Source organism: Arvicola amphibius, chromosome 3 (genome assembly GCF_903992535.2).
Source record: "Arvicola amphibius chromosome 3, mArvAmp1.2, whole genome shotgun sequence".
In the NCBI taxonomy this organism is placed as follows: Eukaryota; Metazoa; Chordata; class Mammalia; order Rodentia; family Cricetidae; genus Arvicola; species Arvicola amphibius.
Genome location: NC_052049.1, coordinates 48163605 through 48176234, shown reverse-complemented (window position 1 = coordinate 48176234; position 12630 = coordinate 48163605). Strand labels below are relative to the sequence as shown.

General features: G+C 47.4%; 1 protein-coding gene across 1 annotated transcript in view; it reads right to left on the bottom strand.

Annotated features, from left to right (window-relative positions):
- Map1b (microtubule associated protein 1B) overlaps positions 1–12630 on the bottom strand; it is a 92738-nt gene that overhangs the window by 5169 nt on the left and 74939 nt on the right. Inside the window, exons 5-6 of the mRNA XM_038322857.1 lie at positions 4281–10773; positions 700–938 (exon numbers count right to left, since the gene is read on the bottom strand). Coding sequence (XP_038178785.1) covers positions 700–938; positions 4281–10773 — 6732 coding nt within the window. The remainder of the gene's footprint in view (positions 1–699; positions 939–4280; positions 10774–12630) is intronic.

The following is a 12630-nucleotide window of genomic DNA, read 5'->3' as shown; positions in this document are numbered from 1 at the left end:
CATAGAAACACAGAGTGGGTGCTTCATGGCCAGATCTTAGGGTCTGGCATTGAATAAACAATGGCACCACTCTGGAACTCCACCTGGAGGCTGGCTCCCCATGTCCCTAGCCTAATGACCTTGCTCCCAGTTAGTCTACTGGTAAAACACCAATGAGTAGAAGCAATTCCTTAGCAGCAACTCCACAGCCACAGGACAACTCCGATTCACACATACAACACTCAATGCGCTGGAGGAGGAACACCAGTTCTTCTCTGGTCACCTTACAGAGGCCTGAGCTCTGTCTTAGGTGAGGCGGTTCTCCCCCACTGCTGCTGACAGTGGGCCTCTCAAGAAATTTACTGTGGGTCAGGCGTGGTAGCACATACCTTTAATCCCAGCATTCAGGAGGCAGAGGCAGGCAGATCTCTGTGAGTTCAAGGCCAGCCTAGTCTACAAAGTGAGTTCCAGGACAGCTAGAGGTCTTACAAAGAGAAACCCAGTCTCTAAAAAACAAACAAAGAAAGAATTCTACTTTTGGGCCATCTTCTGTATGTCAAAGTGACTTTCTGTGCAGTACATTTCACGTGTTACATTCAAAAGGCACCACGCGAGCACCCACAATCGCAACAATGCCTGTTCAAACTCAAACACGCTTCCGTCTCTTTGCCACTAGACTTAGTTCAAACGCAGCTCAGATGGGGGGCTTTGTGCTCTTACCTGCATGTTGCTTCCCCACTGAGCCTTCCCTTCCAATAAGGCATCCAGGACAGCCCGGCTGGGCTCCTCGGCAGCAGGGTCATTCCCACTCACCACGTAGTAAGATGACCTCACTCTCTTGAAAAATTCCACGTCAACATTCTTACTGTTGCTGTGGTTGGGGATATAGCACAGGTCCAGATACACGGGAAGGCCTGGAGGCACGGTGGATGACTTGGCAGTCTTAGTGGTTCCTGGTCCTTCGGTAACAAAGACAAAGCAAGGGTCATAGCAGTGGGAAGACACCGATAAATCTACTTGTCCCCAACTGGGTCCTCTGGGACATGGAAAGGCTGGTAGTATTCCCATAGGGATTTGACAAAATGTACCATAGTTGTTTATCATCTCCCTAAGAAAAATTGAGGATGAGATGGCTTCCCTTTAACAGACAACCCATTAGGAAGTAAAAAGAGTTTCAGGGTTTTTCAAAGGAAGGAGTTAGATAGTAGCACGCTCCACCCAAGGATCTACGAATGTGCGTTTTAATTTGAAAAGCTCTATAAGATGGTGGCTTAAACCATGGGTTCTGATGCCACATGGATTGAACAACCAGACATGGATGTATCAATAACAATTTTTTTCACACAACTTCACCTGCAGCCTTGGCTCTAGACCAAAGCATTGCCCACTGTGCACTGTGTGGTGTCAATGGATGATGCCTGAAACACACTGCTCGTATAGAAATATAACAGTTTAGCTATGGAAAGACAGACTTTTCATAGTTTCCTACCATCGCCTCAGCATGTATTAAATGAGTCTACCTTTGGGTTGGCTTGTGCTAGAATGTTTGATGGCTAGATGAATTCGTATCAGTAAATATTTGATTTGCATACCAATTTGTATGCCTGGATACCCAGGGTTATATAAAAATTTCTTGGGCAAAAGGCAAACACTTTAAGAAGCCCTAATTAATAAACATTTTAAAAATCCAAAGGAACCATTCATATTTAGCAAATCATAGTTTAGTGACCTTAATAATTCTTTTTAGGGTCTCTTAAAAGTAATTTACCCACAGTTCAATGAGATTCCCTAACGGGAAGTAGTTTAGACCTTAACCCCATATGATCCTTTGCAACTCAAGATTACCTAGTAAGTGATGAGCTAGCCCACTGTCCTTAGACAATGGAAATGTCTCTCCCTAGACAGGGTTGGACACTAGCCATTGGCAAAAGAGGGTCCAGAAAGACTAGGCTTTAGCTAACCAGCCAGGCCAGGTCAGCTTAGGGAAACATCTGGCAGCCAAAATTTCCAGTCTAAATCAGATAGAGCTAGGGAAAGCCAAAGTTTGGATGAGCCCCCAAAGTGTCTGGGCACGACACTGGAAGGAAGGAACAGCCTGGGTTGGCCGTGCTGCACTCTGCCACATAATCAGAGTCATCTCAGATGCCCAGTGACACAGGCCTCATTAGAGTCTAAGATAACTGTTACAGGGCCTGGACACCGTGATCTGCTCTTACCAGCTCATTCAAGTGATAGGGGCTTAGAGGACATGGTGGCGAAGCCATTGAAAACAGCTAGATTCTATATGGTGATTCTTTCCTTTCTCCATGGGAAGTTTAAAAACTGCCATCCCAAAGTCAAAGCAACTAGTAAATTCCATCAATGATCCCATTTTACTTTGTGGGGGTGAGGGGGTGGGGTGGGAGATGGTGAGAATGGTCCAGACTTTTATAAGTAGGTTGGAAGATGGTGTGTGTGTGTGTGTGTGTGTGTGTGTGTGTGTCTGAGAGAGAGAGAGAGAAACAGAGAGAGGCTCTGCACTGAAAACCCTCAGCATATCCATCTGAGGACCCCCTAAGAAATTTTGACTTACAAGCCTGCTGTGGTAACACACACCTACAACCACAGAACTTGAGCAGAGGCAGGGGGAGGACCACGTGCTCAGAGTCGTCCTCTATTACATAATCAATCAGCAGCCAGCAATGTCTACAATTTTCCCTTGACCATGAAAACCTTTATCATCACATAGTGAGCATTTCACACAAATACCCCAACCAAAGCTATCACATGCCCACCCTGGTTTGCTTTCAAAGTCAACTTAGGATTCATTTTGCCTGCTTTAGAAATCTGAGTGTGAATGAGTGCGGGGTACACGCATGTCAGAATACACGTGGGGGTCACAGGGGACAATGCTCCCCACTGGCACCCAGAGTTTGAACTCGGGTCGTCAGGCTTGTGTGGCAAGTGCTTTTACCCACAAACCATCTCAACTGCACTGTCCTTCCCTCTTTAAACGTCAAAAGACAAAACAATTCATTACCTTCATGAGCTAGTGTTTTGGCAAATTTCAGCTGTTTTTTTTTTTTTTCTTTTACACGTATTTAGATCCTGTTTAGATGAATTCCATGCTTTCTTCTAAGTGTAAGATAGTTGTCAACTCTTCTAAAACAGGGAGTTATTACCTGGTGGTTTAATGTTTAATCTGATCATGAGCAAATTCAATTTGTTTTCTATGTGAGTTGCGAGGCTAATATGTCCTAAACTGAAAGCCCCAGAAGCTGGTCTCTTAAATTTTTCCCTCATACATCAAAGAAATGCTTAAATTAAGTTTTTGTTTTACACATTTGGATAAATGCATATTGCTTTGTGAATGAAGATCTCTGGGTAATTGGGTGAAGCAAACAAAATGTATTACTATAGATTATTAAAATGACAGGAAGAAATCGTGCTGCCAAGGAGTTATTCTGTCAAAAGCTTGATCACACAACCTCTGGTGGGGCACTCCTGCGATCTCAGAACAGGTTGAGGCCTAAGGAACACAAGATCAAAACCAGCCAGGGCGCAAAGGTTTGGAAGCCTCAAGTCACCACTAAGAAATGGAGAAGGCTGTGTATCACTGGCAATCGGGAGTCCTCAGATATCTCTACTTAGCTCCTGTTGAGTTGAATTCCAGTCTGAAAAGGCACTGTTAGTGAGAACGTAGTAGGAAGAAGAAACAGCCTTTAATGTGTCCATCTGTCTGTACTGGACACTATCAACTGGAATTACACAGTTCATGAGCAGGTAAGAAAACACAGCACATGTTTTCAGTGGGCACAGATTGCCCAAATGATGGCTTTAAAAAAATTGTAAATTACAGTTTTACACTTAAAATTTTTTCATAAGAAATAAATATTATATCTAGACTGGACATTCCAAGTTTGCTGGGGAACCTCTGGTTTGCTATAGGTCTTTGGGAGATCCTGGCCTATTACCTCAGTGTGATTTTACGGCCAGTGTGCCTGAAGTCTCCCTGAACAGTCTGAGACATATTTCCTTACTTCTGAAGGTTTGCAACAGGCTTGCAGCTGTGTCCAGAATGATACCAACCCAGCAATCCCACCTGATGGATCCCAGCAGCACTGGGCTGTATGCTCTGCTATCTCTAAGCCTGGGAGCCACAGCGGGCCAAGAGGTGTACCTTTAGGCAGAAGAGGAAGGCAGAGGGAAGGTGAAGCACCAGTCCCTGCTCCCTGGTCCTCCCAGCAAAACACCAAACAGAGAAGCAGACAGGTTTCAAGAGTAAAGGCAGCCGCGGTCTGTAAAGGGACACGCCCACGTACCTGCTGTTGCGGTCTTCGCTGACTTGGACGCGGAAGCGTTTGCAGCGTTCTTAGTCTCCTTGTCTTTCTCTTCCCCGCGAGTGGCTTTGACCTCAGGGGTGGTGGTGGTCTTCGTAGCCTTTTCCACGGATTCTTTCTTCTTGGGAGAAGCCACTCTGGACACCTTGTCAGAGGATTCCTTCAAAGCTCCTGGTTTGGGGGATGCAGCCAAGGGCTTGGACTTCCCATCAGCCTTCTTCACGGGAGAAGAAGACTTGGTTTTCGTGCCTGGCTTCTTGGTTTTCGTCTTCTCTTTCAGGTCCTTCTTCAGAGCTTTGCCTAAGTTCTGTTCAATGGCCAAGGCCTCTGGGTCCACCATGGACACATCAGGGTGGCGAGGAGAAGGGCTTCGGTCTTGCATGGGGGCTGGAGGTGGGTCCATGTGTTTGTATGTGACCGTTTTGTCGGTGGGGATGGTTTCTGACTCATCTTCAGAGTCAATGTTGGCATCGGCTGTGATGGAGGGGCACTCTTCCGTCTCTGGGGGAACATCAGAGTCGGTCTGGGATGGGGCTGACTCACTGACGGAGGTGGGTGGAGTTTCATCGCATTGCCGGCTCTGTTGCTTTCCTCCTGACGGTGGAGGGGCTCCTCCGGACTGAGTGAGGGGCTTCTCAGGATCTTCGGCGGACTCTTCGCTGGCAAACCACTCGAGAGGATTTGGATTAATGAAGGAAGGTGAGAGCTCCGTCTTTGGGTGCTTGTACTCACAGGAGGACACGAGGCACAAATCAACATCCTGGCGCGCCTCTGAGGGGGACTTCTTTTCTGTGGAGTAGTATCGGTCTGAAGTCTCATAGGAGCATGAGGATGCCTGTGGGGTCTTGGTGATTTTCTCCATGGTCTCGTAACAGTATGTGGAGGTATCTGGACTCCGCGTTGTTTTCGTAGATGTCTCATAGGAATAGCTTTCAGACTCAGGAAAGCTGCTGATTTTCTCAGTGGTTTCATAGGAGTAGCTACAGTCTCCGAGTGTGTGGCCGCCGTCCTCAGAGTCGTCATAGCCATTACTAATGTCATCTAGGAGCCTTCTAGATCTCTCCGTCTTTTCATAGGTGTAGCCACTCACTTCAGGGGTCCGCGTTATCTTCTCGCTGATCTCATACGAATACCCACCCTCTTCAGGGGTCCTTGTGGTCTTCTCAGTAATTTCACAGGCATAGCCACCGTCTTCTGAGGGCTTGGTGGTCTTCTCAGTGGTCTCATAGGAGTATCCACTGTCACATGGGGACTTTACGGTTCTCTCTGTCTTCTCATAGTAGTAGCCACCCACATCAGGGGTCCGGGAGGTTTTCTCATACGATTCATAGTCATAATCTTCTTCATCTGGGGATCTGGTGGTTTCCTCGGGCTTTTGATAGGCATAGCTGAAGTCGCCGGGTGTCTTCCCTCCGCTGTCCTTCTCCACGCTAGATGTGGTCAAGTCTTTATCCAAGGCCAGATGATGTTGCATTGTATCAAATAGCATTGAGGCACGGAAGCCATAGGGCTCTGCAGAGGCAGCATCCATGGGTGGGGAGGCAGTTTGGCGACCTGCTGCATTCTCTGCAGCGGCAGAAGTGGAATCAGAAAAGCCAGGTGAATACAAAGGTGAGGACTCCCGGGGGGTGAGTGGAGAGATATCGGACTTGGGAGAGAGCTTCTCGCCTTCTAGACTTTGCACTTTCTCGGAGGTGAGTGAGGCATATAAGGCCATATCTCTGGGAGGGACAACATCAGAAAGAGTGTCTTCCTGAAGAGGAGAGGCTATCTGAGAAGGGGTATGAGCAGACGAGGTGGATGGGGAGGCCTCCACCTGTGACACAGAGATGAGCTCAGACAGATCGTTATCTTGGGTGTAGGATGGCTCCTCCGTCGGTGGGATCTTGTGGGACAAGCTGGAGTCCTGGATGTCAGAAGGACTATAGTCCACTTCCGTTGGCCCATTTTCAGTGATGTGAAGCATACTCGCACCCACAGCAGGGTGATCTGGAGACTGCCTACTAAAGTCCATAGCAAGGGAGTGCTCTGGTGATTCCTGGCCAAACTCAATAGACATCGAAGACTGTTCAGATCGGTGATCTTGAACTGGTGTCCTGGACTTGGCGGTCTTAGGGGAGAAGTCTGGAGGAGAGATCGACATCGGTCTTGGGCATTCTTCTTTAGACGGAGACATTTCCGTTTCCTGGAAAGTGGTAGGTGTTTGCACAACAGATACTGACAGGGAGTCGTCTACTTCTGTGGAATGTGGGGAGCCCACTTCAGCATGGAGAGAAGGAGACACGTCATCTGTGGTTGGCTCTGGGAATGAGCTGGTGGCCACAGAGGCAGTAGAGACCGAGGCCACACCCTCCATGTGAGAGTAAGTGTCTTCTGCCACACCCTCATCCACGGGAGTGGCTGATTTGTCTGATACAGTGCCTTCTGAGATGGACATCTTGGTGTCTTCTTTGAAAGAACCAAACTGACTGACATCTATTTGTGTTGGAGAAACATCTCCTCCCAATTTCCTTTCATCCAAAGCCAGAGCTGATTGAGAACCCATGATTTCAGCATCACTGGCTTTCTTTTCTGGACCGAAGTCTTCCTTTATCGGTATGAAGCCTGTGGTTTTCTCTTCCTGTTTGTCTTGGTAAAGGCCAGTGGAAGTCACGTCAGACACTGGGCTTTCTTTGTCTGGGAAGTCTTGCTTTCCATTCTCTCCTTCAAAGGGGCTTCCGGTACCTCTGCCAGGAGCCTTGCCATCAACACTGAGAAAGTCTTCATATGCAGACTCAGATCCAATAAGAGGAGGGCTACGTAGAGGAGACAGAACTTTCTCAACAGGAGACGCTGAGTCAGGCACAGGCTCGTCCATGGGGCTTATGGAAGCTCTCTCATTCTCATCTTTGGCCTCGCTGAATTCAAAACTCACTGGAACGGCCTGTGGCTTCTCAGTGGCTTCGGGAGGTAGGTGACTGGCCTTCTCATCGGTGGGAGATTGGTAGTAAGGCGTGTGGCCCGCACTGCCAGTCACAGACTGAGACGGTGAGGCTACTTCCAGGGTCTTCTCCTCAGGGCTGGCACAGTGTTCTTCGACTACTGCTTGGGTCACTCCAGGAGACACTGACGTCACTTCAGCTTCTGCAGAGACTTTAATCTCATTGGGTGTCAGAGAGAAATTCACGCTACGTTCACCCAGAGGAGTCTTCTCTATGGGTGACGGCGGAGAAGGACTCAGGGATGGACTCCTGGTTGGGCTAAGTCTCTCATCGGAAACATCTTTGATGTCCAGCATGGCACTGGCTTTCACGTCTTTCTCTTCTGAGCAGTAAGCGTCACGTAGAGCGGACTTGCTGAATTTGTCTTCTTCCATGGAGGAAGGTGGAGATATGGTGGAGGCGGAAGCATTGTAATCCTTGCCATCAGTGGCATCTGTTTTTGACCCTTCTGACAGTCCATTGAATGATGCAACAACGGGTTTGGAGTATTCCTGAGAATACAGCGAAGACTCATATTTGGTAATGTTTACGAACTCCTGAGATGGGGACTCCGTCTCCTCGTTGTTGGTCTCGTCGCTCATCACGTCGCGAGGAGTAGACATCTCATCCATTGGAGTAGGCTCACTAGATATCTCAATGGTGGACTGAGTATACCCAGAGGTAGCAGTGAATTCCTCAGGCTGGTCTTCCCTATTCTCCTCATCAGAAGCGGTGGCCTCACTCTCGGAGCCTCCAGGTAGCGTCTCGTCATGAATTGAAGAGGCGGGTTCTCGGCTAGGAGACTGGGCTCCGGGTTGCTTGGTTGGCGTGCTCAGGAATCCATACTGTTCCTCAGCAACACCGGCCTCTGCAGCCTTGTCAACCACGGCCATCACATAATCTTCAGCCTCCATTTTTTCAGGCTCATAATCTTCCTCTCTGGCATCCTCTGCTTTGTCCTCCTCTTCACCCTCCTCCTCAGACTGCTCGGCTTCTCCTTTCTCAAGCACCTCGTCCATGTCTTCCTCTGCGCGGTCATCACCGCTGGTCACCGACTCCCTCTTCTCCTTGATGTGCACGTCTGCCTCAGCTTTGGCGCTTTCGTCGTCTTCTGTGGGGCTGTGCTTTGAGGCACTCCCACTCACATTGTCGTCCCCATCCTCTTCTGGCTCCTCAGCCTCCTCAGTCTCTGCCTTCTCTTCATAGTCTCCGGTCTCTGAGGATTCTTCAAAACCAGCGCCTTCGTCTTCAAATTTCTCAATGTCCTCCACTCCCTGCTTCTCAACTGGCTCCAGCTCCTCGGGGGTTTGTTCACACTCCCCCTCCCCTTCAGTGGTAGTGATCCCCTCATCAGGTGACTCAGCAGAACCTTTGATGACTTCGGTCTCTTTCTGGATGACGTAGGCTTCCACCGGCTCCGTCTCCTTCAGTTTCTCTTCGTCTTCAGTGAGCTCAAGCTGAGGCTTGATTTCCTTTGCCAAGTCAATCTCCTCAGCCTTTAGCTCCTCAAAGTCCTTGGTCAGATCCTCGGGGGAGGACATAAGGGACCGCTCAGCTTCGAGTTCTTTGGCAGGGCCACTGGCCGCTATTCCGGCCGCTGCTACTGCAGCAGCCGCGGTGGCCGCCGTGCCAACGGCCGTGGCAGCCGCCTCTGTGGTCTTGCCTTCCTTCTTAACGACTTTGACTTTGCCTTTGTCCTTGAGCTTGCTAGCGGCAGCAGGCTCCTTCTTTGTGGGCTCTTCCTTCTTTGCTACTTTTGGTTTTAATGCAGCTGGTTTTTTGGTTTCTGACACAGGAGTGGATTTCTTTATGTCTTTGGAAATCTTCTTGATTTCCTTTTTGGGTTCCTTCTCTTCCTTTTTAACTTCTTTCTTTTCCTCTTTCTTCACTTCCTTCTTGGCTTCCTTCAGGGGTGTCTCCTTCTTAACCTCTTTCTTCAGCTCTTTTTTCTCTTCTTTTTTGATCTCTTTTTTAACCTCCTTTTTCACCTCTTCCTTTTTCGGTTTCTCGTCTTTCTTGATCGGCGTCTTGTCTTCCTTTTTAGCCACTTCTTTCTTGGGCTTCTCCTTCTCCTCTTTCTTTTCTTCAGGTTTTGCCTTTATTTCTTTTTTGACCACTTTCTCTTTGGTGACTTTAGGTTTGCTCTCAGTGGCTTGCTTCTCTGCCACCTCGGCTTTCACAGGGGACTGCTCCTCTTTGCTGGGCACCTCCTTTTCTGTCACTGAAGGTTTGGCTTCTGGCTTTACCGGCTTGTCTTTTTTCACTATTACTTTCTCCTTGCTTTCAACTTTGGGTGTTTTTTCCACTTGGCTAGCTTTTGCGACTTCAGGAGCTTCTTCTTTGGACTCCTTCCTCACCGATTTACTGGGAACTGGTTTTGTAGCCGGCTTCAGGTTTTCTCGGCTGTCAGCCCTCTGTTTCAGTTTGACTTGTTTTACTGTGGGGGTGGGCACCTGGCCAGTGAGATCTTTTTGGGTAGCCAGTGGCTGCTTTAGGAAGTCTAGGTGTTTGAGTTTTTCCAGTCCTTCCAGGATGTTGTATTGGGTGCTGTTTCCAGGAAACAGAACTCGGATGATTTTCTCAGCGGGGTTGGCAGGATGCCACACAATCAAAGATGAGACTGAAGTTAAGTAGGAAATCGGGATATCTACTTCTTGACCATTGGGCAGGATTAGTTCAGCCTTGTCTTTGTTGGTGCCTGTCCACTGTTGCATAAAATATTGCATTTCCTTGCTACTCTTGACGGGATTAAGCACGTACATCTCAAGTTTGCCCACTCCCATTTTCTGGAACAGGATAACAGGCTCAATGGTATTGCCTATGCTTCTAAATAGAGGCTCTGGTTTCATGGACAGTTTGTTGAGATACTGGAGGGTGAAGCAAGCTTCTTCTATGCTCCTCTTCATCTTGATGTTGGGCTCTGGGTTTTTCAGATTTTCAGGTACGTTGAGAAACACAACCCCCAAGTCAGGGGAGATGAGGTTTTTCATCCAGTCACTGTTGCTGGTGGAACCCTGCGACCGTTCCTCTTCCAGCTCTGCAATCTTCCGCTGCAGCATGCTGTTGATGCCAGGCAAATTGTCATCCCCAATGTGGGTGAGCAGGATGGAGTCCACACGATCCAAGTGCCGAATGAGCTTCCAGAAGCAAGATTTTCTTTCCGATCCTCCGTTAATGAGCATATTGAATCCGTTCACTGCAAACAGGGCCGAATCGCCCCGGCCCCCTGGGAAAATGTAACAGCAGGGTTTGGAGAGCTTGAGGAACCCGCCCGAGGTCGGCGGCTCCAGGATGTCGAAGGGAGAAGGGACTTCCACAGACTCAGAGAGATACTCGGTAAATTCAGAAAGCCCCTCCATCTCTGGCAAGATAGAAGCTGAGTTGAGCTTAATGTTAATGAAGTCTTGGAGGTTGTGTCTGTCGAGGTTGGAGTTCTTCCAGTCTCCCTCCTCGGGGCAGAAGAGGGTGAGGCTGGCTTTGTTGGCTGGGTGGGTGGTGCTCAGGAGCTCCCCAATCTGGGTTTGTCAAAAAAAGAAAGAAAGGAAGAAAAGGGTTAAGGGGCATCATCACTGACCCATCCCTCCATCTATTATTAGTTACTGTAGAATCACTGACTTTACCTAGGTCACAGTTCTGATTAAAATACTGATAAACTTGCAGTTCAGAAGGTGGACAGCCTCTGTTCTGAGTCCCCTAAGTACCCTCTGCCACCCCCTGACTTCTGCTCTAGAAACTTCTTCCTGTAAGTCCTTGCCCCAGAGCCCTGCTCAGGTTCCAAAACTGGGCACTATCTGAGTGATGGGCGCTTACGTCACAGTAGTTATGAAGTCATCTGATTACTGCCTCTGGGTGTGTTGCCATGTAAAGATGTTCGTTAATAAACTCTAGGCTATCACAGGAGAACGCTGTATCCATCATTTGACCATGCTTTAGAAACTTTTACTTTAGCCTAAACCAGACAAAATGCCAGCATAGAAAGGAGGTTAGGTGTGAAGTCCTACTGCTAGCTAAGAAGCTATTGCAATTGATAGCTGCTAGAAAAGGGGTTGCCAGTTCTCTTTAAGGGTGTGGCCCTTGGTCGGTCATACCTAGTGGTACGCTACACATCAAAGAATATATGGGCAGCATAAATTGGGGAAAGTGGGTTTAAGAAAACAAAACAGAGGACACAGTGTTAATTGGCAGGGGAAAGGGGCAGATCTGGGAGAGTTATGAGGGGTAAATATGATCTAAATACATACAAAACTCTCAAAGAACTAATGAAAATATAAAACCTTACTTTTCTTAACCCACTGGACTTGATAAAAAAAGGGCCTGAGCTGGTGCATTTGAGGACTTCAGATAATAGTGTGTTTCTTACTGTCTCCTTTCAGAATTCAATAGGCACAAGAGAAAAAAAAAATGGGTTTTTTTGTTTGTTTTTTTGTTCTGTTTGTTTGTTTTGCTCTAAGAGACAGGAAGTTATTAATTGACCACTACAACAAAGTGCTGGGTTCAGGCACCCACACTCACTAAGTGCCTGGCCCAGCAAATCCTCTGCAAATATAAATGCTCTTAACTGAAGCCATGACGACCAAGTGGCCTGGCAATTATATAAACCAGTGTCCACATTCATTCCTCCATTTAAGTTTAACTCCAAGGTGAAAAAAAAATCAAAATAAATAATTCCAAGGGGAGACTTCCGGGTCTCTCCGTGATCTCAATGGATTTTGAATAAGCTGTCAGTGAACAAGATCTCATCTGGCTTAAACATTTTTCAACATGTCACACATTATTTCCCAAGGAAGGGAATACGGAAAACTGAATCAAGACCAAGACAAGTATGGTTTACGGAAACGGTTTTCTTTTTCAATATCTAGGACATGTGTTTCTTGACCTTGGCTCAGCAAATGCAAATCATGCCAAAAGCTCCAAACTTCTGTTTCAGTAAATCTCACACATCAGTTCAAAGCTTCAAATGACAAGGGCTCTACATCCAGATGCAAATGATTCAGGGCCAAAACAAATGGCCATTCTTCAGCCGTCAGTTCTGACCTCTTGCCCTTGGTTTCTTGTCTCAATGAATTCCAGAATCCCATCACTCCAAGGCTATGAGGGTGAAGTTATGTATGCAGAAGTAATGTATAGAAGCCGACCTTTCCCTTATTAGATTGTAGGATTTCCTATACTGGATTGTTTGGTTAGACTATCAATCCTGAGCGTAACAGCTGACGTCACAAAATACCAAAAATAGCAATGCTTTGCTACTTTCCTTTGACTTAACTTAATAATGTTCCATACAACTCTTAAGAATCAACTACTGTTTTAGGAACTAAGAAAACTAACACAGCAAATGGCAAGTATCCCTGGGGGTAAAGGGCATCATTGATCAA